We start from the raw sequence: 27,927 nt of genomic DNA on the forward strand, positions 1-27,927 counted from the left end.
TGCTCTGCCCGTGCCGGGTGAAAGTGCGCATTGAGCCTAAGAGAGAGGTGCGAGTGTTAAGCACCAGATCTCCAGTGCTCCCCCACAGCCCGGTTCGACCTGTGCCTGCACTCTGGAGGGGCCGGGCTAAAGTGGGCATTCAGCCTGGAGGAGTGGTGCCAAGGCTGCGCAACAGAGCTCCAGTGCTCCCCACAGCCCGGTTCATCCGGTGCCTCCTCCAACCACCAGGCTGTCTCTGCGTCTCCTCCCTCCAGAGTCACCCTTCAGTCAGGAGCCTCTAGTGTCGCCCTTCAGTCCGGAGCGTCCAGAGGCGCCCTTCAGTCCGGAGCGTCCAGAGGCGCCCTTCAGTCCGGAGCGTCCAGAGGCGCCCTTCAGTCCGGAGCGTCCAGAGGCGCCCTTCAGTCCGGAGCGTCCAGAGGCGCTCTTCAGTCCAGAGGCGCCCTTCAGTCCAGAGCGTCCAGAGGTGCCCTTCAGTCCAGAGGCGCCCTTCAGTCCGGAGCGTCCAGAGGTGCCCTTCAGTCCAGAGGCGTCCTCCAGTCCGGGGCTCTTTACGTGGGTCCTCAGTCCGGGCTCGGTGGCGAGGGTTCCCCCTCTAGAGGCGCCACCTAAGTGGGCCGAGCCAGAGGTGGAGCGAGGTCTACGTCCCTCACCATAGCCGCCACCGCGGAGAAATGCCCACCCAGACTCTCCCCTACAGGTTCAGGTTTTGCGGCCGGAGTCCGCACCTTTGGGGGTGTACTGTCACGCCCTGACCGTAGAGAGCTTTTTATGCCTCTATTTTAGTTTGGTCAGGGTGTGATTTGGGTGGGCAATCTATGTCCTTTTTCTATGTTTTGTATTTCTTTGTTTTGGCAGGGTATGGTTCTCAATCAGGGACAGCTGTCTATTATTGTCTCTTATTGGGACCCATACTTAGGTCGATTTTTCCCACATGGGTTTTGTGGGTAGTTAGTTTAGTGTTTGCACCTTATGGGACTGTTTCGGTTTCATTTATTCTCTGGTTATTTTGTATTAGTGTTCAGTTCAATAAACAAACATGAACACTTACCACACTGCGCTTTGGTCTGACTACTCTTCCTCCTCCGACGACGAAAGCCGTTATATCAGTCTATTCTAACTCCTCAGTCTATTCTAACTCCTCAGTCTATTCTAACTCCTCTGTCTATTCTAACTCCCCAGTCTATTCTAACTCCCCAGTCTATTCTAACTCCTCTGTCTATTCTAACTCCCCAGTCTATTATTCTAACTCCCCAGTCTATTCTAACTCCTCAGTCTATTCTTCTAACTCCCCAGTCTATTCTTCTAACTCCCCAGTCTATTCTAACTCCCCAGTCTATTCTAACTCCCCAGTCTATACTTCTAACTCCCCAGTCTATTCTTCTAACTCCACAGTCTATTCTTCTAACTCCCCAGTCTATTCTTCTAACTCCCCAGTCTATTCTAACTCCACCAGTCTATTCTTCTAACTCCCCAGTCTATTCTTCTAACTCCCCAGTCTATTCTTCTAACTCCCCAGTCTATTCTTCTAACTCCCCAGTCTATTCTTCTAACTCCCCAGTCTATTCTTCTAACTCCCCAGTCTATTCTAACTCCCCAGTCTATTCTTCTAACTCCCCAGTCTATTCTTCTAACTCCCCAGTCTATTCTTCTAACTCCCCAGTCTATTCTTCTAACTCCCCAGTCTATTCTTCTAACTCCCCAGTCTATTCTTCTAACTCCTCCGTCTATTCTTCTAACTCCTCCGTCTATTCTTCTAACTCCTCCGTCTATTCTTCTAACTCCTCAATCTATTCTTCTAACTCCTCAATCTATTCTTCTAACTCCTCCGTCTATTCTTCTAACTCCTCAATCTATTCTTCTAACTCCTCCGTCTATTCTTCTAACTCCTCCGTCTATTCTTCTAACTCCTCCGTCTATTCTTCTAACTCCTCCGTCTATTCTTCTAACTCCTCCGTCTATTCTTCTAACTCCTCCGTCTATTCTTCTAACTCCTCCGTCTATTCTTCTAACTCCCCAGTCTATTCTAACTCCCCAGTCTATTCTAACTCCCCAGTCTATTCTAACTCCCCAGTCTATTCTAACTCCCCAGTCTATTCTAACTCCTCCATCTATTCTAACTCCCCAGTCTATTCTAACTCCCCAGTCTATTCCAACTCCCCATTCTATTCTAACTCCCCAGTCTATTCTTCTAACTCCTCCGTCTATTCGAACTCCCCAGTCTATACTAACTCCCCAGTCTATACTAACTCCCCACTAACTCCCCAGTCTATACTAACTCCCCAGTCTATACTAACTCCCCAGTCTATACTAACTCCCCAGTCTATACTAACTCCCCAGTCTATTCTAACTCCCCAGTCTATACTAACTCCCCAGTCTATTCTAACTCCCCAGTCTATTCTAACTCCCCAGTCTATTCTAACTCCCCAGTCTATTCTAACTCCCCAGTCTATTCTAACTCCCCCGTCTATTCTAACTCCCCAGTCTATTCTAACTCCCCAGTCTATTCTAACTCCCCAGTCTATTCTAACTCCCCAGTCTATTCTAACTCCTCCGTCTATTCTAACTCCCCAGTCTATTCTAACTCCCCAGTCTATTCTAACTCCCCAGTCTATTCTTCTAACTCCTCCGTCTATTCGAACTCCCCAGTCTATACTAACTCCCCAGTCTATACTAACTCCCCACTAACTCCCCAGTCTATACTAACTCCCCAGTCTATACTAACTCCCCAGTCTATACTAACTCCCCAGTCTATACTAACTCCCCAGTCTATTCTAACTCCCCAGTCTATACTAACTCCCCAGTCTATACTAACTCCCCAGTCTATTCTAACTCCCCAGTCTATTCTAACTCCCCAGTCTATTCTAACTCCCCAGTCTATTCTAACTCCCCAGTCTATTCTAACTCCCCCGTCTATTCTAACTCCCCAGTCTATTCTAACTCCCCAGTCTATTCTAACTCCCCAGTCTATTCTAACTCCCCAGTCTATTCTAACTCCCCAGTCTATTCTAACTCCTCCGTCTATTCTAACTCCCCAGTCTATTCTAACTCCCCAGTCTATTCTAACTCCCCAGTCTATTCTAACTCCTCAGTCTATTCTTCTAACTCCCCCGTCTATTCTAACTCCCCCGTCTATTCTAACTCCCCCGTCTATTCTAACTCCCCAGTCTATTCTAACTCCACCAGTCTATTCTTCTAACTCCCCAGTCTATTCTTCTAACTCCCCAGTCTATTCTTCTAACTCCCCAGTCTATTCTTCTAACTCCCCAGTCTATTCTTCTAACTCCCCAGTCTATTCTTCTAACTCCCCAGTCTATTCTTCTAACTCCCCAGTCTATTCTTCTAACTCCCCAGTCTATTCTTCTAACTCCCCAGTCTATTCTTCTAACTCCCCAGTCTATTATTCTAACTCCCCAGTCTATTCTTCTAACTCCCCAGTCTATTATTCTAACTCCCCAGTCTATTCTTCTAACTCCCCAGTCTATTCTTCTAACTCCCCAGTCTATTCTTCTAACTCCCCAGTCTATTCTTCTAACTCCCCAGTCTATTCTTCTAACTCCCCAGTCTATTCTTCTAACTCCCCAGTCTATTCTTCTAACTCCCCAGTCTATTCTTCTAACTCCCCAGTCTATTCTTCTAACTCCCCAGTTTATTCTTCTAACTCCCCAGTCTATTCTAACTCCCCAGTCTATTCTTCTAACTCCCCAGTCTATTCTTCTAACTCCCCAGTCTATTCTTCTAACTCCCCAGTCTATTCTTCTAACTCCCCAGTCTATTCTTCTAACTCCCCAGTCTATTCTTCTAACTCTATTCTTCTAACTCCCCAGTCTATTCTTCTAACTCCCCAGTCTATTCTTCTAACTCCCCAGTCTATTCTAACTCCCCAGTCTATTCTTCTAACTCTATTCTTCTAACTCCCCAGTCTATTCTTCTAACTCCCCAGTCTATTCTAACTCTATTCTTCTAACTCCCCAGTCTATTCTTCTAACTCCCCAGTCTATTCTTCTAACTCCCCAGTCTATTCTTCTAACTCCCCAGTCTATTCTAACTCCCCAGTCTATTCTTCTAACTCCCCAGTCTATTCTTCTAACTCCCCAGTCTATTCTAACTCCTCAGTCTATTCTTCTAACTCCCCAGTCTATTCTAACTCCCCAGTCTATTCTAACTCCCCAGTCTATTCTTCTTATTTTCTGTTCCAACTACAGTACATCAAATTAAATATTATTGGTTGCATTACTCACTTACACATATATCAGATAGCGCTTTAAGTCTGAGAAAAGCATAATAAAACTCTGTTCCTCAAGGACCACAGTCCTGCTGTTGATTACTCCCCTCTCTCTCTCTCTCTCTGTTGATTCTAATGGTTTTGAATTAGCCAAAAAGTTCACACATCTGTTTTCCCAAGATGAAGCGAGTTGCTGATGAAATGGCAAAATATGAAAACACAGTGTTTGTGGCCCTCAAGGACCTCAAGAGATTGTGCACCCTTTCCCTCTGTGGTATTAGTATGATCAGCACCGTGGTATTGGAATGTGGATTATACTGCAGTCTATATAGAGCTGGGAGAGATCATTAGCTAGCATGTGGCTTGGGAGAATGTGGTAAAAAATATATATATATATTGGTGCACCAGTCAGTAGGTCTCCATTAGTGTGTGTGTGTGTATGTCTCATCTATGTGTCGTGTGTGTGTCTCATCGGTGTGTCTCATCTACTCTGTGTGTGTGTCGTGTGTGTCTCATCTGTGTATCTCATCTATGTGTCATGTGTGTGTCTCATCGTTGTGTCTCATCTATGTGTTGTGTGTGTGTGTCTCATCGATGTGTCTCATATGTGTCTCTCATCTATGTGTCATGTGTGTCTCATCGGTGTGTCTCATCTATGTGTTGTGTGTGTGTGTCATCGATGTGTCTCATATACTGTGTGTGTGTTTTCTTCCAGATTTCCCCCTGTGAGTGAGAAGGCTAAGGTGGGGAAGCTGGTCGGTGTCATATTGGCTGCAGCTGTCAATCAAACGATCGTCTATTCCATAGCGGAGGGCAACGAGGGAGGTGAGTAGTAACAGACTAACCTACACTGTGCCTTTGACCTAGTTCCAGAGGTCATGTTGTAATTCTATACAGTGATAGTCCCAGTCTTTTATTCGGACACACTATAAACAACATGAAGTAGTAAGGACCCTCAGAGGTCACTCACAGAGCCATACATACAGCTCTATATGGCTCTATATACCTCTATACAGCTCTATACGCCTCTTTACACCTCTATATGCAGTCTACATAGAGCTGGGAGAGATCATTAGCTAGCATGTGGCTTGGGAGAATGTATATACCTCTTTACACCTCTATACGCCTCTATACGGCTCTATACGGCTCTATATACATCTATACGGCTCTATATACCTCTATACGGCTCTATATACCTCTATACGGCTCTATATATGGCTCTATATACCTCTATATATTTTTTTTACCTTTATTTAACTTAACAAATTCTTATTTTCAATGACGGCCTAGGAACAGTGGGTTAACTGCCTGTTCAGGGGCAGAACGACAGATTTGTACCTTGTCAGCTCGGGGGTTTGAACTTGCAACCTTCCGGTTACTAGTCCAACGCTCTAACCACTAGGCTACCCTGCCGCCCCATATACATCTATATGGCTCTATATTTAAGTCATTTAGCAGACGCTCTTATCCAGAGCGACTTACAAATTGGTGCTTTCACCTTATGACATCCAGTGGAACAGCCACTTTACAATAGTGCATCTAGGTCTTTTAAGGGGGGGAGAAGGATTACTTTATCCTATCCTAGGTATTCCTTAAAGAGGTGGGGTTTCAGGTGTCTCCGGAAGGTGGTGATTGACTCCGCTGTCCTGGCGTCGTGAGGGAGTTTGTTCCACCATTGGGGGGCCAGAGCAGCGAACAGTTTTGACTGGGCTGAGCGGGAACTGTACTTCCTCAGTGGTAGGGAGGCGAGCAGGCCAGAGGTGGATGAACGCAGTGCCCTTGTTTGGGTGTAGGGCCTGATCAGAGCCTGGAGGTAGTGAGGTGCCGTTCCCCTCACAGCTCCGTAGGCAAGCACCATGGTCTTGTAGCGGATGCGAGCTTCAACTGGAAGCCAGTGGAGAGAGCGGAGGAGCGGGGTGACGTGAGAGAACTTGGGAAGGTTGAACACCAGACGGGCTGCGGCGTTCTGGATGAGTTGTAGGGGTTTAATGGCACAGGCAGGGAGCCCAGCCAACAGCGAGTTGCAGTAATCCAGACGGGAGATGACAAGTGCCTGGATTAGGACCTGCGCCGCTTCCTGTGTGAGGCAGGGTCGTACTCTGCGGATGTTGTAGAGCATGAACCTACAGGAACGGGCCACCGCCTTGATGTTATTTGAGAACGACAGGGTGTTGTCCAGGATCACGCCAAGGTTCTTAGCGCTCTGGGACGAGGACACAATGGAGTTGTCAACCGTGATGGCGAGATCATGGAACGGGCAGTCCTTCCCGGGAGGAAGAGCAGCTCCGTCTTGCCGAGGTTCAGCTTGAGGTGATGATCCGTCATCCACACTGATATGTCTGCCAGACATGCAGAGATGCGATTCGCCACCTGGTCGTCAGAAGGGGAAAGGAGAAGATTAATTGTGTGTCGTCTGCATAGCAATGATAGGAGAGACCATGTGAGGTTATGACAGAGCCAAGTGACTTGGTGTATAGCGAGAATAGGAGAGGGCCTAGAACAGAGCCCTGGGGACACCAGTGGTGAGAGCGCGTGGTGAGGAGACGGATTCTCGCCACGCCACCTGGTAGGAGCGACCTGTCAGGTAGGACGCAATCCAAGCGTGGGCCGCGCCGGAGATGCCCAACTCGGAGAGGGTGGAGAGGAGGATCTGATGGTTCACAGTATCGAAGGCAGCCGATAGGTCTAGAAGGATGAGAGCAGAGGAGAGAGAGTTAGCTTTAGCAGTGCGGAGCGCCTCCGTGATACAGAGAAGAGCAGTCTCAGTTGAATGACTAGTCTTGAAACCTGACTGATTTGGATCAAGAAGGTCATTCTGAGAGAGATAGCGGGAGAGCTGGCCAAGGACGGCACGTTCAAGAGTTTTGGAGAGAAAAGAAAGAAGGGATACTGGTCTGTAGTTGTTGACATCGGAGGGATCGAGTGTAGGTTTTTTCAGAAGGGGTGCAACTCTCGCTCTCTTGAAGACGGGAGGGACGTAGCCAGCGGTCAGGGATGAGTTGATGAGCGAGGTGAGGTAAGGGAGAAGGTCACCGGAGATGGTCTGGAGAAGAGAGGAGGGGATAGGGTCAAGCGGGCAGGTTGTTGGGCGGCCGGCTGTCACAAGACGTGAGATGTCATCTGGAGAGAGAGGGAGAAAGAGGTCAGAGCACAGGGTAGGGCAGTGTGAGCAGAACCAGCGGTGTCGTTTGACTTAGCAAACGAGGATCGGATGTCGTCGACCTTCTTTTCAAAATGGTTGACGAAGTCATCTGCAGAGAGGGAGGAGGGGGGGGGGAGGAGGATTCAAGAGGGAGGAGAAGGTGGCAAAGAGCTTCCTAGGGTTAGAGGCAGATGCTTGGAATTTAGAGTGGTAGAAAGTGGCTTTAGCAGCAGAGACAGAGGAGGAAAATGTAGAGAGGAGGGAGTGAAAGGATGCCAGGTCTGCAGGGAGGCGAGTTTTCCTCCATTTCCGCTCGGCTGCCCGGAGCCCTGTTCTGTGAGCTCGCAATGAGTCGTTGAGCCACGGAGCGGGAGGGGAGGACCGAGCCGGCCTGGAGGATAGGGGACATAGAGAGTCAAAGGATGCAGAAAGGGAGGAGAGGAGGGTTGAGGAGGCAGAATCAGGAGATAGGTTGGAGAAGGTTTGAGCAGAGGGAAGAGATGATAGGATGGAAGAGGAGAGAGTAGCGGGGAGAGAGAGCGAAGGTTGGGACGGCGCGATACCATCCGAGTAGGGGCAGTGTGGGAAGTGTTGGATGAGAGCGAGAGGGAAAAGGATACAAGGTAGTGGTCGGAGACTTGGAGGGGAGTTGCAGTGAGGTTAGTGGAGGAACAGCATCTAGTAAAGATGAGGTCGAGCGTATTGCCTGCCTTGTGAGTAGGGGGAAGGTGAGAGGGTGAGGTCAAAAGAGGAGAGGAGTGGAAAAGGAGGCAGAGAGGAATGAGTCAAAGGTAGACGTGGGGAGGTTAAAGTCGCCCAGAACTGTGAGAGGTGAGCCGTCCTCAGGAAAGGAGCTTATCAAGGCATCAAGCTCATTGATGAACTCTCCGAGGAACCTGGAGGGCGATAAATGATAAGGATGTTAAGCTTGAAAGGGCTGGTAACTGTGACAGCATGGAATTCAAAGGAGGCGATAGACAGATGGGTAAGGGGAGAAAGAGAGAATGACCACTTGGGAGAGATGAGGATCCCGGTGCCACCACCCCGCTGACCAGAAGCTCTCGGGGTGTGCGAGAGCACGTGGGCGGACGAAGAGAGAGCAGTAGGAGTAGCGGTGTTGTCTGTGGTGATCCATGTTTCCGTCAGAGCCAAGAAGTCGAGGGACTGGAGGGAGACATAGGCTGAGATGAACTCTGCCTTGTTGGCCGCAGATCGGCAGTTCCAGAGGCTACCGGAGACCTGGAACTCCACGTGGGTCGTGCGCGCTGGGACCACCAGATTAGGGTGGCTGCGGCCATGCGGTGTGGAGCGTTTGTATGGTCTGTGCAGAGAGGAGAGAACAGGGATAGACAGACACATAGTTGACAGGCTAGAGAAGAGGCTACGCTAATGCAGAGGAGATTGGAATGACAAGTGGACTACACGTCTCGAATGTTCAGAAAGTTAAGCTTACGTAGCAAGAATCTAATTGACTAAAATGATTAAAATGATAGAGTACTGCTGGGGTAGGCTAGCTGCGTTGTTGACACTACCCTAATCAAGTCGTACCGTTGAGTGTGAAGTTTCTACAATGCTGCTTATCGGGAGCTAGCTGGCTAGCTAGCAGTGTTGGTTACGTTACGTTGCGTAGGAGAACGACAATAGCTGGCTAGCTAACCTAGAAAATCGCTCGAGACTACACAATTATCTTTGAAACAAAGACGGCTATGTAGCTAGCTATGTAGCTAGCTACGATCAAACAAATCACACCGTTGGGACTGTAATGAAATGAAGTGAAAAAGTGATACTACCTGTGGAGCGACGCGGAATGCGACCGGAATGCGAAAGTTCTATTCAGTAGACGTTGGCTGGCTATTGGCTAGCTAGGAGTGTCTCCTACGTTAAGGACGACAAAATAGCTGGCTAGCTAACCTCGGTGAATTAAGATAATCACTCTAAGACTACACACTCTAAACTACACAATTATCTTGGATACGAAGACAGCAAAGACAACTATGTAGCTATCTAATACTACACTAATCAAGTCGTTCGGTTGAGTGTGATAGTTACTACAGTGCTACGGTAGCCGGTGAACGTATGCTAGCTGCTAGGCAGATAGGAGGGCGACGAAATACAATAATAACGCAATTATCACTCTAAGACTCCACACTCTAAGCTACACAATTATCTTGGATACGAAGACAGCAAAGACAACTATGTAGCTAGCTAAGTAGCTAGCTAACACTACACTAATCAAGACGTTCAGTTGAGTGTGATAGTACTACAGTGCTACGGTAGACGGTGAACGTGTTGGACAGATAGGAGACGACGAAATACGATAATTACGCAATTATCTTTGATACAACGACGACTATGTAGCTAGCTAAGAGGAAATTGCTAAGATTAGACAAATCAGACCGTTGTACTATAATGAAATGTAATGAAAAAGTTATACAACCTGCAGACCGAAGCGCGGATGCGACCAGATCGAGGGCTGAGAGTACAGTCTATGACTGGGGTGGCTCGAGTCGACAATTTAGGCTCTATGCGCCTCTATATACCTCTATACGCCTCTATATACCGCTATACACCTCTATATACATCTATATTGCTCTATACGCCTCTCTACGGCTCTAAGCAGTTCTATATGGCTATATACGGCTCTGTACAGCTCTATATACCTCTATATGGCTCTAGTCAGTCATCTGCCCACAGAGAGGCAGCACCCAAAGTGTGTGTGTGTATGTGTGCATGCCCCCGGTCATGACAGACTTACTGCCATGTAAAAGCACCCTGAGGGATGATTAGACCCGTCCATCCTCCCATCGTCCCTCACTGTGATTAAAACCTGGGCTCATGCCTCTCAGAGTGTGAAAAGATGAAATTGCATCCCCATACTGAGCCTCGCATTCAACTACATCTGAAGCATTTAGTCATTTGGAAACAAAGGGAATTGGCTTCACTTTTAACTCTCATTAGATTCAATGAAGAAGCACCAGGAAGATTCATTGTTGTTAAATTCAAGGTTCATGGCGTACTGGGAGGACTTAATTGTACGTCTGAAAATAAAGGGGAGCGAGATGAGTTCTAGCTATGCTCTTCGGTGCATTCCTGCTGTGCATGTGCATCAATTATGCCTTACACAAAATCAATGAGTGACTAAGTGATTCTCCAGTCTAGTGTCATTTCTTTCTGGTGTCGTGCCTCAACACGTGATGCCACACACAGTGGGATTTGGGGAGGTGAATAGACTTGTCATTCTACCCAGGGACGGATACAGTATTAAATGACTATGTTTTCATCGTCTTCTAGGTGTGTTCAGGCTCAACAACGACACCGGGGTGATCTCAACGGCCAAGCCCCTGGACTATGAGGCCAACGGCAGCTACAGCCTCAGAGTGGAGGCTGACTCCATGGGGTTGGCCGAGTCCAACCTCCGAGCGCCCTCCAAGAGTACGCCTGCCTATCATGCTTTTCAAAAAAAAATGCTTTTTACAACCTTAATTTGAGAAAGAGTAATTGAAATTCAAATGTTTGTTTCTGCTGTCTCTCTGTTTCTCTCACTTGTAACATAAATGTTTGTCTGGCATTTGCCTGTAAATTATTTCCCATCTTAGCTTTTTCCAAAATACTTAAAAGCACGCCTCATCCTTTCACGATATTTAGTTTAATCAAATTCATGCTGAGTTGCTGCGGAGGATGAGACATTTTGATTTAACAGTTACTGTTAAATGTGACAGATTTAAAAAATAATAAAATAAAATAAAAAACATTCCTTTCTGGACAATCTCATCATGTCTCCGCAATATGCAGAAGCAATCACTCAAATCAATTTGATTACAAGCGCGCTGTCATCCACTTATATCTAAATGCCAACTTCGTGGATTCTAGAATAAAAGGCTTGTAGAGATTTGGTCACTGCTGTATGTTCTTCCCAGATGAGAATTAGATTCAGCATGTTTTTCTCTATTCAACTAGATTGACTAATATACTGTACCCAGGCCACTCACTGTGTGTCATTCAAGCTGAGAGGGGGCTGAGAGGGCTGAGAGGGGCCTGAGAGGGGCCTGAGAGGGGGCTGCAGAAAACATGACGAAGACACCCACTAGCAATAGATTAAGTCCTCGTTCCATTGAAGCAGGCCTGGCAGCTATATTTGAGATGTGGTGGAAGTTTCATCATGGGGGGGTTGGGGGGGCTATTGATGTTGTTTGATTCATTCCGCTGGAGGAGGTAGCATGGTAAATGGCTGCAGAGAGTGGATGGGTACTCCCCACTGTGTTTGGCTATGGAGGTGACATCATCACTGTAATAGGAGACCCTTGGTTGAATTGATTCGAGCCACAGCACTGATTATGCAGGGGGGAGGGGGACAAGCATGCAAAAAGGTTTTTTTATTTTTTAAAGTAGGCCATTACCTACTTAAGAATAATACATATTTTAGACCTTGCCAATGCATTTGCAGTCATATTATTATTATTACATTGTAAAATATGTGATTTGTGTGTCCATGAAAACTGTTTCACCCCATATGCACGAAATGTTAAGTAGATACACTGCGTTTCTGAGATCTCTACACAAAAAAAACTGTCCGACAGCTAGATCCAGGATTCTTACAGGGTTCAAATTCAATGTCTAATTTAACTGATTAATGCTTAATATATGATAGAACAACAACTTACACTGCCATTAATGCAAGGCCCGAAAATGACATTTTATGTCACATGATTTTGGACAAACCCATCAAGACACCAACCATGAGAACAGTGGAGGCTGCTGAACAGAGCACATGGGAATGACATCAAACACCTGGAAACCATGTGATGTATTCCATTCCACTGATTCCGCTCCAGTTATTATCCTCACTGCTATCCTAGTTTATAGAAATACCCAGGTGTGTGTTGCAATGCAGCAAGCAGTAAGTACTCTCCTGCTGTTGCTCGTTTAGTGTTGTCATCCGCTGTAACTTTGGAAATTCTGGCAGGGATAAACGAGAAAGGTGCTGACTCTACTGTCGTCCTAGTCAGTCCCCCTGGTCTGTCCCCATGGTCTGTACTCCTGGTCTGTCCCCATGGTCTGTACTCCTGGCTTGTCGCCCTGGTCTGTCCCCATGCTCTGTACTCCTGGTCTGTCCCCCTGGCCTGTCCCCATGGTCTGTACTCCTGGCCTGTCGCCCTGGCCTGTCGCCCTGGTCTGTCCCCTGGCCTGTCCCCATGGTCTGTCCCCTGGCCTGTCCCCATGGTCTGTACTCCTAGTCTGTCCCCATGGTCTGTACTCCTAGTCTGTCCCCCTGGTCTGTCCCCATGGTCTGTACTCCTGGCCTGTCGCTCTGGTCTGTCTTCCTGGTCTGTCCCAGAGCATTTTGTCAGATGATGAGTTGAGCAGGGTCTGTGTTTTGTTTACCTCTGAATCAGAAGACTGACTATACCGGCACACTTTACAGTGACAAAACAAGGGTTATGACACACATGTTATTTGGTGGGTCCCTCTGTGTATTTGTAGCCCTTCAGGAGTGACATTTTACTATGAGAAATGACAAACCGCAATGCAGTGCTGTAGTATTTTAGTCAAACATCTAAATCATTGTATTGACAGGGAAATGGATATGATGCACATTTGACTGTTTCGAGTTCTCATTTTCTATTCAATCCAAATGATATTCAGATTAGCCTTTGGGGTTATTTTTTATAATTTTTTTCTTTCTCCTCTGCAGCTAACACAGCGAGGGTGTTCATAGATGTTCTGGATGAGAATGATCACTCTCCTGTCTTTACCAAACCCTTGTACCTGGGAGGAGTGGCCGAGGACGCCAAGACATTCACTTCCGTACTACAAGTCCAGGTACCCCAAGCTCCTTTCTAACACAAAGTGGACAACTTCTAAATAGTGCGATTGGTGTCGAAAGAGGACAATTCATTATTTTTTTTAAATGTACATTTTCTATCAAACTGCGATCACTCCTCCTCACGATTGCAACCAGCCAAAATGTGTCCGGTTAAACGATTATCTGTGTTTGCATTTGAAATGGTGATAATGCATGACCAGCTGGAGGATCAACCATCTCTTTCAGACACCTCTGACAATACTTAGAATGCCCAGGCCGTAGAGACTCTCATATAAAATCTCTGACAATACTTAGAATGCCCAGGCCGTAGAGACTCTCATATAAAATCTCTGACAATACTTAGAATGCCCAGGCCGTAGAGGCTCTCATATAAAATCTCTGACAATACTTAGAATGCCCAGGCCGTAGAGGCTCTCATATAAAATCTCTGACAATACTTAGAATGCCCAGGCCGTAGAGACTCTCACATAAAATCTCTGACAATACTTAGAATGCCCAGGCCGTAGAGGCTCTCATATAAAATCTCTGACAATACTTAGAAATAGAGGCTCTCATATAAAATCTCTGACAATACTTAGAATGAGGCTCTCATATAAAATCTCTGACAATACTTAGAATGCCCAGGCCGTAGAGACTCTCACATAAAATCTCTGACAATACTTAGAATGCCCAGGCCGTAGAGACTCTCATATAAAATCTCTGACAATACTTAGAATGCCCAGGCCGTAGAGACTCTCACATAAAATCTCTGACAATACTTAGAATGCCCAGGCCGTAGAGACTCTCACATAAAATCTCTGACAATACTTAGAATGTCCAGGCCGTAGAGACTCTCACATAAAATCTCTGACAATACTTAGAATGTCCAGGCCGTAGAGGCTCTCATATAAAATCTCTGACAATACTTAGAATGCCCAGGCCGTAGAGGCTCTCACATAAAATCTCTGACAATACTTAGAATGCCCAGGCCGTAGAGACTCTCACATAAAATCTCGGACAATACTTAGAATGCCCAGGCCGTAGAGACTCTCATATAAAATCTCTGACAATACTTAGAATGCCCAGGCCGTAGAGACTCTCACATAAAATCTCTGACAATACTTAGAATGCCCAGGCCGTAGAGACTCTCACATAAAATCTCTGACAATACTTAGAATGTCCAGGCCGTAGAGACTCTCACATAAAATCTCTGACAATACTTAGAATGTCCAGGCCGTAGAGGCTCTCATATAAAATCTCTGACAATACTTAGAATGCCCAGGCCGTAGAGGCTCTCACATAAAATCTCTGACAATACTTAGAATGCCCAGGCCGTAGAGACTCTCACATAAAATCTCGGACAATACTTAGAATGCCCAGGCCATAGAGGCTCTCATATAAAATCTCTGACAATACTTAGAATGCCCAGGCCGTAGAGGCTCTCACATAAAATCTCTGACAATACTTAGAATGCCCAGGCCGTAGAGGCTCTCACATAAAATCTCTGACAATAATTAGAATGCCCAGGCCGTAGAGGCTCTCACATAAAATCTCTGACAATACTTAGAATGCCCAGGCCGTAGAGGCTCTCACATAAAATCTCTGACAATACTTAGAATGCCCAGGCCGTAGAGACTCTCACATAAAATCTCTGACAATACTTAGAATGCCCAGGCTGTAGAGGCTCTCACATAAAATCTCCACACATCTGTCAATAGCATGCTGCAAAGTCCTGTGTGAAAGGGAATTATCCCCTGTGTGCACCAGGGCGTGTTGTTGTTAGTTTTTCGCACCATTGTTGCTAAAGCCACTGTGACACCTGTTGGGCGTGTGCTCAGACTGAGACTGAGACTGAGTGTGTGTGTGTGTGTGTGTGTGTGTGTGTGTGTGTGTGTGTGTGTGTGTGTGTGTGTGTGTGTGTGTGTGTGTGTGTGTGTGTGTGTGTGTGTGTGTGTGTGTGTGTGTGTGTGTCATTTGCATCGTTGTTTCAGAATGATGAGCCGTAGCAAGACTACTTTTTATTCAGATATGCATGCTGTTTTCTCTGGTGTTTGTCTGATGTTTGTGTCTCCCTGCCGGTCTTTCTCCCTGTTTGTCTATATGCCTGTCTCCCTGCCTGTTTCCCTGCTGGTCTTTCTCCCTGCCTGTCTTTCTGCCTGTCGGTCTGTCTCCCTGCTGGTCTGTCTCATGGTCTGTCTACCTGCCTGTATCCTTGTATGTCTCCCTGCCGGCCTGTCTCCCTGCCGGCCTGTCTACCTGTCTGTCTACCTGCCTGTCTTCCTGTCACCCTGTCTGTGTATTTGTCTGTCTCCCTGCCTGCCTACCTTCATCTTTCCATCTGTCTGCGTCTGAGTATGCACCTACCATGTCTGTGTGCAGGTGAAGTGGGCATCATTTGAAATTTGAGTAATTTAGCAGACGCTCTTATCTAGAGCCACTTACAGTTAGTGCATTCATCTTAACATAGCTAGGTGGGACAACCACATATCACAGGTATAGTAAGTACACTTTTCCTCAATAAAGTAGCTATCGAGGGGGGGGTGTCAAGTGCAAGTGTTGGTTCAGGAGTGAGGAGGGGGGTTGTTGCTCCATTCGACTGTTGTTGCTCCATTCGACTGTTGTTGCTCCCTTCGACTGTTGTTGCTCCCTTCGACTGTTTTTGCTCCCTTTGACTGTTGTTGCTCCATTCGACTGTTGTTTCTCCCTTCGACTGTTGTGGCTCCAATCGACTGTTGTTGCTCCACTTGACTGTTGTTGCTCCCTTCGACTGTTTTTGCTCCCTTCGACTGTTTTTGCTCCATTCGACTGTTGTCGCTCCATTCGACTGTTGTCACTCCATTTGACTGTTGTCGCTCCCTTCGACTGTTGTTGCGCTATTCGACTGTTGTTGCCCTATTCGACTGTTTTTGCTCCATTTGACTGTTGTTGCTCCCTTCGACTGTTGTTGCGCTATTCGACTGTTGTTGCGCTATTCGACTGATGTTGCGCTATTCGACTGTTGTTGCTCCCTTTGACTGTTTTTGCTCCATTTGACTGTTGTTGCTCCCTTCGACTGTTGTTGCTCCCTTCGACTGTTGTTGCTCCCTTCGACTGTTGTTGCTCCCTTCGACTGTTGTTGCTCCCTTCGACTGTTGTTGCTCCATTCGACTGTTGTTGCTCCCTTCGACTGTTGTTGCTCCCTTCGACTGTTGTTGCGCTATTCGACTGATGTTGCGCTATTCGACTGTTGTTGCTCCCTTTGACTGTTTTTGCTCCATTTGACTGTTGTTGCTCCCTTCGACTGTTGTTGCTCCCTTCGACTGTTGTTACTCCCTTCGACTGTTGTTGCTCCCTTCGACTGTTGTTGCTCCCTTCGACTGTTGTTGCTCCCTTCGACTGTTGTTGCTCCATTCGACTGTTGTTGCTCCACTCGACTGTTGTTGCGCCATTCGACTGTTGTTGCGCCATTCGACTGTTGTTTCTCCACTCGACTGTTGTTGCTCCATTCGACTGTTGTCGCTCCATTCGACTGTTGTCGCTCCCTTCGACTGTTGTTGCTCCCTTCGACTGTTGTTGCGCTATTCGACTGTTGTTGTGCTATTCGACTGTTGTTGCTCTCTTTGACTGTTTTTGCTCCATTTGACTGTTGTTGCTCCCTTCGACTGTTTTCGCGCTATTCGACTGTTGTTGCTCCCTTCGACTGTTTTTGCGCTATTCGACTGTTGTTGCGCTATTCGACTGTTGTTTCTCCACTCGACTGTTGTTGCTCCATTCGACTGTTTTTGCTCCATTTGACTGTTGTTGCTCCCTTCGACTGTTTTTGCGCTATTCGACTGTTGTTTCTCCACTCGACTGTTGTTGCTCCATTCGACTGTTTTTGCTCCATTTGACTGTTGTTGCTCCCTTCGACTGTTGTTGCGCTATTCGACTGTTGTTGCTCCCTTTGACTGTTGTTGCTCCCTTTGACTGTTGTTGCTCCACTCGACTGTTGTTGCTCCACTCGACTGTTGTTGCTCCACTCGATTGTTGTTGCGCCATTCGACTGTTGTTGCTCCCTTTGACTGTTTTTGCTCCATTTGACTGTTGTTGCTCCCTTCGACTGTTGTTGCTCCCTTTGACTGTTGTTACTCCCTTCAACTGTTGTTGCTCCCTTCGACTGTTGTTGCTCCCTTCGACTGTTGTTGCTCCATTCGACTGTTGTTGCTCCCTTCGACTGTTGTTGCTCCCTTCGACTGTTGTTGCTCCATTCGACTGTTGTTTCTCCCTTCGACTGTTGTCGCTCCATTCGACTGTTGTCGCTCCATTCGACTGCTGTCGCTCCATTTGACTGTTGTTGCTCCCTTCGACTGTTGTTGCTCCCTTCGACTGTTGTTGCTCCATTCGACTGTTGTTGCTCCCTTCGACTGTTGTTGCTCCCTTCGACTGTTGTTGCTCCCTTCGACTGTTGTTGCTCCATTCGACTGTTGTTTCTCCCTTCGACTGTTGTCGCTCCATTCGACTGTTGTCGCTCCATTCGACTGTTGTTTCTCCATTTGACTGTTGTCGCTCCCTTCGACTGTTGTCGCTCCATTCGACTGTTGTTGCTCCATTTGACTGTTTTTGCTCCATTTGACTGTTGTTGCTCCACTCGACTGTTGTTGCTCCACTCGACTGTTGTTGCGCCATTCGACTGTTGTTGCGCCATTCGACTGTTGTTTCTCCACTCGACTGTTGTTGCTCCATTTGACTGTTGTCACTCCATTTGACTGTTGTCGCTCCCTTCGACTGTTGTTGCGCTATTCGACTGTTGTTGTGCTATTCGACTGTTGTTGCTCCCTTTGACTGTTTTTGCGCTATTTGACTGTTGTTGCGCTATTCGACTGTTGTTTCTCCACTCGACTGTTGTTGCTCCATTCGACTGTTTTTGCTCCATTCGACTGTTTTTGCTCCATTTGACTGTTGTTGCTCCCTTCGACTCTTTTTGCGCTATTCGACTGTTGTTTCTCCACTCGACTGTTGTTGCTCCATTCGACTGTTTTTGCTCCATTTGACTGTTGTTGCTCCCTTCGACTGTTGTTGCGCTATTCGACTGTTGTTGCGCTATTCGACTGTTGTTGCTCCCTTTGACTGTTGTTGCTCCCTTTGACTGTTGTTGCTCCACTCGACTGTTGTTGCTCTACTCGACTGTTGTTGCTCTCTTCGACTGTTGTTGCTCCCTTCGACTGTTGTTACTCCACTCGACTGTTGTTGCGCCATTCGACTGTTGTTGCGCCATTCGACTGTTGTTTCTCCACTCGACTGTTGTTGATCCACTCGACTGTTGTTGCTCTCTTCGACTCTTGTTGCTCCCTTCGGCTGTTGTTGCTCCCTTCGGCTGTTGTTGCTCCACTCGACTGTTGTTGCTCCACTCGACTGTTGTGGCTCCAATCGACTGTTGTGGCTCCAATCGACTGTTGCTCCCTTCGACTGTTGTTGCTGGCTAGTGTAGAACACAGTCAGGCTAGTGTAGAACACAGTCATGAACGGGTTTGTCAGGAGCCTCAAAAGAGATCCTTTAGACCAGGAAGTAATGGAATTACTGGGTCAAAGAGCTCCTGAACTGACATACTGTACCCACTGGTTCCAACTCCTAATGGTAACATTCAACCTCCCAGGTGTTTCACACACAGTCAGGGTCAGTATCTTCGTCTTTAGTATTCATACCTATTCCCTGTTGCTTTACTAATAGGACATTCATAGCAGATCTGAATATGGATCTCTGTAAAAGCTGCTAGGCATCCCCAAGATTAGACTAATCTACTTTTAAATCCTTCTTTAAATAGTTTTGTGAGAAAGAGGGAATTTAAACCCTGATGGAGTGGTGGCCAAACCTGAAGAAAGGGTAGAATGGAGGGAGGGAGGGACAGAAGTGATGTTTGCTACTCTGTCACACAGGAGAGTTGCCACTGCAGAAATAAATAATAACTTGTCTTCTGAGTGACACACGTTGTCTGTGATTGATCTCATAATTAGTATATTTGAACACAAAACAAGTCACTCTTGACGGAATGTGTTTGTGTTCCTGTACAGATAGGAAAACAAAGAGGAATCTCTGCAAAGAACAAATCCAATTTCGCAGCAAATCAGCCTCAAATCAGAACCACAGTTTCTAACAAGTCAGGGTTGCTTTCATAACACAGTCAAATGGTGTCCTCTCTCTCTGCTTGCTTGGTGCAGTCTTTGTGCCACATTTTCACACTGCATTCATACACTGGTATCTTTTTTCCTGGTCTGGTCTCACCATTAACTAACCCAGGGGGTGGATTATTTTATCAGTGAACCTTTACCTATACAGTATACGGTATAGTATAGTGTGAGATACAAATGAGTTGCAGAATATTGAAAATATCTCATTAGTGTGAATGACTCCAGCTGGGCAGGGCACAGCGCTGTCTCTGCTCCTTAACACTCAGTCTCAGTCGTAAAAAACAAAAGAGGTCTAATAAATCAACTTCACTGCAGAGCAACAAGGCAACCGGTGAAGTCAGCTGTGTCCCTGTTAAAGAGAGAGTGGCTCGCGGCTCGAAGACTCCACCTACAGCAAGAATGGAGAACTACAACCACTTCAAAACAATAAAACAAATATGTGCCCTTTGTATTTTCAAGGGATGAGCTGATTGGGATCTTGATGTTGAATTGTTGTTGTGGTTGTTGACGCTGCTGTGTTTGAACCTCTTGAATGCTTTTGTGTGTGTCTGTGTCTGTGTCTGCGTCTGTGTGTGTGTCTCAGGCCCTGGACAAGGACACAGGGAATTACAGCTCCATGCAGTACAGGCTCGTTATCCCTCCCACCACCAACGGCAAGGACGGCTTTGTCATCGAGCCCTACACCGGTGTCATCAAGACTGCCATTATGTACAGGAACATGCGCCGGTCTTACTTCAAGTTCGAAGTGGTCGCCACTGACAATTACGGCCAGGGGGGACTGAGCAACAAGGCAGAGGTGGTGGTGAGTGTGTCCTGTTCCCGTAGAATGAAATGGAGATTCCCATTCTAGTAACTGTAGTTCTATGTGCTGTGCGTTTCCCTCCGTGAAAAGCCATTGGTCTGGTCTCTGAGTCTTTTGTTCAATGCTAAGTTCAAGTTCAATCAGTCCTGCCTAGTTTTCCATACATTCTAGCTTATGGACCTTTAAGTATGTCAATATCCACAATACTTCCACTCCCCAGGTTTACACTGGCGGTACATACCCCTCCTCTCCTCCCAAAATACACATTCAAAGCTTCCCATAGGAATTGCATTTGTAAAAAGACACAGTAGTGATACTCCAGCTAATCAATGATCTGTGTCTGGTGGCATCCTTGTGGTAGATAGTATAGGCTAGCTATCCCTGAGAGAGTAGATGAATGTGTGTTCTTTCCGTGCTGGCTGCTTCCCAGTTTGTTGCAAATTGAACTGTCCCAGGGCATATGGGGACCATTGATTATACATTACAGCCTTGTGCTGCCTATTCCTCCCTTTGCCCTTAATGAAATAAGGGGCTGGCTGGGTCAGAGCCTTGCCTGAACGAGAGGAGCCACGCTGGGGCTAAATTAATCTCATTCCAACGGGAAGCTTCATTTCATGGGGACTGTATAAAGGGACCTTCCTGCCAAACTACAGGGCGAGTTCCTGTTGTGGTTTAGCCTGCTGTCTAAAATGAAAGCTCATTTTGTAGAAGTTAGGGAGGGGAGGGGAATAGATACTGGTTTTGTGTCTGCCGCATTGATCATCTGATTGAACCCTGTTTCCCAGGTATCCGTGGTGAATCTGCTGGATATGCAGGTGGTGGTGTCCAACGTTGCTCCTACAGTGGTGGAACAGAACAAGGACAAGCTCCTCGGGTAACGTAGAAGATATCTAATCTATTGTAATTCACTTAAGAAGGATATTGCGTCCGTCTTTTAACATTCGAGTCGCGACTATGCTCATAGTCTCCTAAACTTCATATGCAAGTGACTCATTTTAGCAACACTTGCATTTGGCCCTTTCCCAGGCGTGCAGGTGTTTGAGGGGGCTGCATGATTCAGAGTTGATTTGATCGTCGCCTTCTACCGAGATGAAAAGGTGTCCCACTGTGTGACGGCTGCTCAAATTAAAGTGTCAGGCAACGCGAGCCTTCCTTCAGTTTCCATTCGAGGCTCTCCCTACCTGCCTCCTCAGGTCTATCGGAGCTCTGTCATACACTTCAGACAGCCACTCCCCAATGGTTCCCTTCTTGTCTTGAGCTTACTTCTTAGCCATTGGCATTGTTATCATCAGTAGGAGTGTAACTTCTCTCTGAATCTAAATTGCAAAAGAGGAAAAGTGCCAGTGGCTCTATAGCTGTCTCCTGTTCCTCTGAGGTGGGGGCGTGTGTGTGCGTGTGTGTGTGTGTGTGAATTCCGGCATATGTGTGTGACCTTGCGTGTATTAGCTGTGCTGCTACTATACACCTGTCCGTCACCCAACGTATCCTCCTACTGACAATCAACCAGTATCAGTCCTCCTGATGGACTTCCTCTGACTGGGTGTCATCCTAAGTTGTCTCCACCTTCTCTCCCAGGGCTACGGCCCCAGCTGTGGAGCCACCTAGTTCATCAGTGTTTTCCCACTCCCAAGGGGAGAGACATCCATCTGGTCTCAGTGCTGTCATGCCGTCCTCTTTGGCGTTTCCCAGGTAATTGGCTCAACACCTACTGTGTCTTTCCTCCGAGCTCAGAGGGCTGCAGAGGCCCATCGCCAGATAAGGGTTGTGTCTGAAAGGGAACACTATTTCTACTTTTGACCAGAACCCTATTCGGGTATAGGGCGTGGTGCACTTTATTGTGAACAGGGTACCATTTCAGATGCACACAAGGATATTTTCTTTGAACTGATACTATTGTAGACACTTCGATTTTGGAGACGGAGCACCATGTTTGGCTTTGCATTGCAATCCAAAACCAGTCTTGATACACACTGTTGAGCGTGAAAAACCCAGCAGCGTTGCCGTTCTTGACACACTTAACCGGTGCGCCCGGAACCTACTACCATACCCCATTCAAAGGCACTTAAATCTTTTGTCTTGTCTATTCACCCTCTGAATGGCACACATACACAGTCCATGTCTCAATTGTCTCGAGAATTAGAAATCCTCCTTTAACCCGTCTCCTCCCCTTCATCTACACTGATTGAAGTAGATTTACTAAGTGACACCAATAAGGGATCACAGCTTTCACCTGGATTCACCTGGCCATTCTATGTCATGGAAAGAGCATAACGTTTTGCACCCAGTGTAAATCACCATTGAACATTTCCCCCTAGATCCTGCTATCACCTCGTTTCTCTACAAATCCACTGATGCTTGCTTCCTCTTCCTCTGCAGGGTCCTGGAGCGCTATGTGCAGGACCAGATTCCAGGGGCCAAAGTGGTGGTGGAGTCCATAGGACCGCGGCGGTTTGGCGACGGCTTCGAGCAAGAGGACTACTCCAAGTCCGACCTGATGGTGTATGCTGTTGACCCTCTGACCAACAGGGCCATTTCACGCCAAGAGCTGTTCAAGTGAGAAGAAAGTCACTACGGTGGCCCTGAGGGACAAAACAGTGTATAACTAAAGTGATTGCCCCTTAGGGCCACCCTCTGTCGTATCTAGATACGCCATCCCTGTGGAGCAGGTTTTTACCCAGTGACAGACAGAGGGGGGATGTCACCACTCACCAGAGTTGTTTTGTTCCCTGTCACCCTGCAGTCAGGCCCTCATTAGAGAGCCAAACGCATGCCCTCGTACGACAGCAGCCCCGGTTCTGCCATTCAACTGGCTGACAACCGGCTGAGCCACCGCTCTGTACTGCTCCCTACATACTCTGCACAGCAGGCTCAGTGGTCATCTAACCGCCCTCTGCCTCTTTCAGCTCCACAGAGTGACAAATGGACCTAGTGAACAATGGCAACGTAATTGTGAAGCAGTGTGTACCCACACCTGTCATTTATGCTTCCGGCCATTACAGGGAGTAGAGTGTTGCACTGTTTGCTCTTAGATGTAACTGATGGATATATCATAATGATTTTCTCATGCACATAATTGGTATATGACTGGAGACATTTGTTTTTTCCTGAACACTTAACTATAACTAAGGCCTGGTCAGGTGATCAGGGAAAAACTCCAGGCCCTCTGACTGATGGTGATGATGATGATGGTGGTGATGATGATGATGATGATGATTATAATGATGATGGTGGTGATGATGATGGTGATGATAATGATGGTGGTGGTAATGATAATGATGTAATAGTGATGATGATGATGATGATGATGACCATGTGTGTGTGTAACTATACTGCATGTAATCTGTCTGTTTCCATCCAAGGTTTCTGGACGGGAAGCTGCTGGACATCAACAAGGAGTTCCAGCCGTACCTGGGCCGAGGAGGGAGGATCCTGGAGATACGCTCCCCTGACGTGGTGACCAGCGTGAAGAAGGCCATGCAGACCGTGGGCTACACAGAGGGGGCGCTGCTCGCCCTCGCCGTCATCATCATCCTCTGCTGCATCCCCGCCATCCTCATCGTCATCATCACCTACAGGCAGTGTGTAGAAAAAACAGTTCAAAGTTCAAATGCTGTATTGGAAGTACATTTTGGGTCAAATGGGAATTGGTCTTGGGGAATGTGAGTATGAATAGGCCACAAGGCACAAGTACTGGTGCAGACAGACACAAGTGTGTAGACAGGCACAGAGGTGCAGACAGACACAGAGGTGCAGACAGACACATTTACATTTACATTTAAGTCATTTAGCAGACGCTCTTATCCAGAGCGACTTACAAATTGGACACAGAGGTGCCAGACAGACACAGAGGTGCCAGACAGACACAGAGGTGCCAGACAGACACAGAGGTGCCAGACAGACACAGAGGTGCCAGACAGACACAGAGGTGCAGACAGACACAGAGGTGCCAGACAGACACAGAGGTGCCAGACAGACACAGAGGTGCCAGACAGACACAGAGGTGCCAGACAGACACAGAGGTGCCAGACAGACACAGAGGTGCAGACAGACACAGAGGTGCCAGACAGACACAGAGGTGCCAGACAGACACAGAGGTGCCAGACAGACACAGAGGTGCCAGACAGACACAGAGGTGCCAGACAGACACAGGGGTGCCAGACAGACACAGAGGTGTAGACAGGCACAGAGGTGCAGACAGCACATTACCTGCTTTCCAGCCCTCAGAAGCTGTCCCTAATGCCCATCGTTTTAGGAGGAAGCAAGCTTTCTCTCCGCAATTCACCATGGAAACGCCTTTGAGAGCCGGCATAATCGTCTATTTATACAGCGTGAAAGCACATTAATTAATGTCAGAGCAGATAAACACTGCAGACTGATTGTTGCGGTTTGGGGGAGATTTTCTCCCTCTGCTCTGAGCCTGCGAACCAAACCGAGCAGCAAATGGCTAGACTGATAGCCATCGCGATTTCAGGGCTAGACTGATAGCCATCGCGATTTCAGGGCTAGAGTGATAGCCATCGCGATTTCAGGGCTAGAGTGACAGCCATCGCGATTTCAGGGCTAGACTGACAGCCATCACGATTTCAGAGCTAGACTGACAGCCGTCACGATTTCAGGGCTAGACTGACAGCCGTCACGATTTCAGAGCTAGACTGACAGCCGTCACGATTTCAGGGCTAGACTGACAGCCGTCACGATTTCGGGGCTAGACTGACAGCCGTCACGATTTCAGGGCTAGACTGACAGCCGTCACGATTTCAGGGCTAGACTGACAGCCGTGACGATTTCAGGGCTAGACTGACAGCCGTCACGATTTCAGGGCTAGACTGACAGCCGTCACGATTTCAGGGCTAGACTGACAGCCGTCACGATTTCAGGGCTAGACTGACAGCCGTCACGATTTCAGGGCTAGACTGACAGCCGTCACGATTTCAGGGCTAGACATGAAACAGATGAGAAAATAATTGTGTGTCATCTTCATCAGTGACTCAGCTTCAGGAAAGTGGCTTAATCTACAGAGAATTCTTTCAATCTCTCTCTTTTTGTATTAAAATACAATGATTGTAAGAAGCATTGTGTCTGTAATTTGCCCCTCGCTATTACCAACATCCTTCTCTTTCTTTCTCCTTTTTCTTCCATTGTCAACAGATTCAAAGAGTGAGTATTAAAATCATCAAATCCAATTTTATTGGTCGCATATACATATTTAGCAGATGTTATCGCGGGTGTAGCTAAATGCTAATGTTCCTAGCTGCAACAGTGCAGTAATATCTAACAATACACACAAATCCCAAATATAGAAATATTAGAAGGAGCAACCTCCCACACACCCCCGCTGTGCACGCCACGTGTTTCCATGGGCACAAACACTGTTCACTCCCCTCTGGTTGGCAGAGAGAAAATGTTGCAGGTTTAAAGCTTATTTTTGTGCAATTCTACCCATTTGTCCATGTCTAATGTGTATTCATGTGATATTTGAGTGGCTCGAACATGTTTTCAAAGCCAATGATTGGGATCAGGGAAGTCAACGAAATCTAAAACAAATGAAGAGTGCATAACCTGTTTTTATACACTGCAGTCGGAGACAATAAATAAGAAATGTGCCGGCAACAATTGGTTTCTTTGAGTATATTGGGGTGCCACTGTGTGCCAAGATATTTATTTATGTGTGCATTTATAATGTAGCAGTGTCCTCTTCGAATTTGCTGACGCTGTAATTTATCGTAACTTGGTTGAATTTCTCTCCATGGTACTACTAAAGGAGACAGGCGGAGTGTGCTAAAACTGCCCGGATACAAATGACCCTCCCTACTGGCAAATCAGTGGTTGCTGCCACCAACAACCTGTATGAAGAGCTGGGGGACAACACCATGTAAGTTTTAGAATATATCCTATCTTATCCCATTATGTGGGTCCTTGCAAAATCTCTGTTTAATTTAGAATTGGAGCAATTTTCCTGGGCGTGATTGGGTTCCTTGGTCAAACATATGCTACTGTAGACATTGTTTTAAGTTTATCTGTGGAGGTTAAATCATGCTGTGCTTCAGTGTAGTTCTTCACTGGGGAAACTGAACAAAGCTGTTATCACCATTCCATGGATCAGCAGTTTCCTGCCTTCTAGATATGCACGCTTCCATAAACTTAATAGAATTTCATATGCAAGGAAAATACCATCTGGAATATGATTCTTATTTTATTCTTTACTGTTCAAGATGGAGTACGATTGACTTCAAAACAGACTGGCCAGCTCTCTGAAAACAAGGGGGAAATTCATGTCAATTGAAGATAATTGAAATACTTATTCAAGTGCCGTGGCGAAACACAATTTATTTTATCGATAAGGTTGTTGAGTGGCTCAGTCATTGAGCAGTACAGCGTGTGGCTTCATGTGCTGCTGCAAAGCCATAAGATATGTCCTGATCACATAGAGAACAGACCTAGGCTTACATTAGAATGAACTGGTCAACCGCTCTGCTGATCAAGGAGCCCTTAGTGCTCACTTGTAGCTTCCTCCTTCTCTGATCAAAAACAATGCAATGGTAAAGCGAATCGTTTTTTCAATTGTCAGCCATCAACCAGGCGGTGGACATTCAGAGAATGAAATCTGCCATTACCGGCAGTCAAGTGTGTAGCATTTCTGTGATTCGCCCTGCTTTTCCTGCTATACTCATCTGTCTATCTTATTGCCTCATTTCTCTTCCTTGGCCTCCAGAGTGAAGTGAGTACTTGTGTTGTAGCGCTAGGTTGTAACTGTTGCTCATTAGAGTTTTCCTTTAGTCTCTGCTTCTTGTCTGTTGTTGTTTATTATTCAAGTAGCAGGCCCTTAAATTGTATGTAGATCAGTGGAGGCTGGTGGGAAGAGCTATAGGAGGGCTGGCTCATTGTAATGGCTGGAATGGAATAAATGGAATTGTATCAGACACATCACACATATAGAAACCACACATTTGACTCCCTTCCATTGATTCCATTCCGGCCATTACAATGAGCCCATTCAGTCTGGCAGTTGCGGTCTTATTTCGCCTTGCAACGTTTTAGGAGAGGAGATAGGTCGCTAAGCTTATTTGGTGGTAGTAAGGTGTAAATGGTCAACTTGTTCTTTGGAAGTTATCTCTCTCATCACAGTTTTCCTCCTTCTATCGTTTCAAGTCTTTTTCTCCTCTGCCGTCTCCATAAAAGCACACAAGCTTTCCAGTGCCAATGGGATCCTCCTCAACAACATGTCCAAGTCCGAGAGTAACATCACGTTATTCTCAGACGAGAACCCCTTAACCACCAAGAACCCCCTGTTTGACGAAGGCACGGGCACTCTCAGCAGCCCAGAGATCCTGGGGCAGCAACAGAGGACGATGGAACTCCTGGGGACCTCAGAGAGGGCCCCTTCCTGAATTTCAACTGTGGGGGCTCGGGCCACTCCTGGACCCTACCCTCCAGGCTCCACAGGCAGGAGATGTGTGATGCTCTGAGGAGACAGGTGGTGATGGACCCGGTGCAGTGGGAGCTGGACCTGCTGAAGACTGAGCTGAAGGACAGTAAGTACATGCTAGACGGCCTGGACTGGGGAAACCTGGACGGCCTGGACTGGGGAAACCTGGGGCGCAGCACCTACATGGAGCCCAAGCCCATGTCTGTGAAGGAGCAGACCAGGCAGTTTGAGCAGCATGCCAAGAGGGAGATGAAGAAGAGGCAGAGCCGTGAGTCCCAGGGGTCTCTCTATGCTGACTTCCTGATGGGGTTGGAGAGGCCTGGCACGGATGCACTGGGCTGCATCCTGGGTAGAGGACTGCCATCTGGGACAAGAAAGAGAGGGCCCA

General features: G+C 47.0%; 1 protein-coding gene across 1 annotated transcript in view; it reads left to right on the forward strand.

The window, feature by feature from the left end:
* Positions 1-27,927, forward strand: part of LOC115106348 (protocadherin-15-like) — a 193,059-nt gene that overhangs the window by 144,762 nt on the left and 20,370 nt on the right. The window contains exons 26-33 of the mRNA XM_065008380.1: positions 4,938-5,047; positions 10,656-10,796; positions 13,057-13,184; positions 19,895-20,113; positions 20,899-20,987; positions 22,490-22,666; positions 23,473-23,691; positions 25,875-25,985. Coding sequence (XP_064864452.1) covers positions 4,938-5,047; positions 10,656-10,796; positions 13,057-13,184; positions 19,895-20,113; positions 20,899-20,987; positions 22,490-22,666; positions 23,473-23,691; positions 25,875-25,985 — 1,194 coding nt within the window. The remainder of the gene's footprint in view (positions 1-4,937; positions 5,048-10,655; positions 10,797-13,056; positions 13,185-19,894; positions 20,114-20,898; positions 20,988-22,489; positions 22,667-23,472; positions 23,692-25,874; positions 25,986-27,927) is intronic.

This window comes from Oncorhynchus nerka, linkage group LG23, assembly GCF_034236695.1.
Source record: "Oncorhynchus nerka isolate Pitt River linkage group LG23, Oner_Uvic_2.0, whole genome shotgun sequence".
NCBI classification, from domain to species: domain Eukaryota; kingdom Metazoa; phylum Chordata; class Actinopteri; order Salmoniformes; family Salmonidae; genus Oncorhynchus; species Oncorhynchus nerka.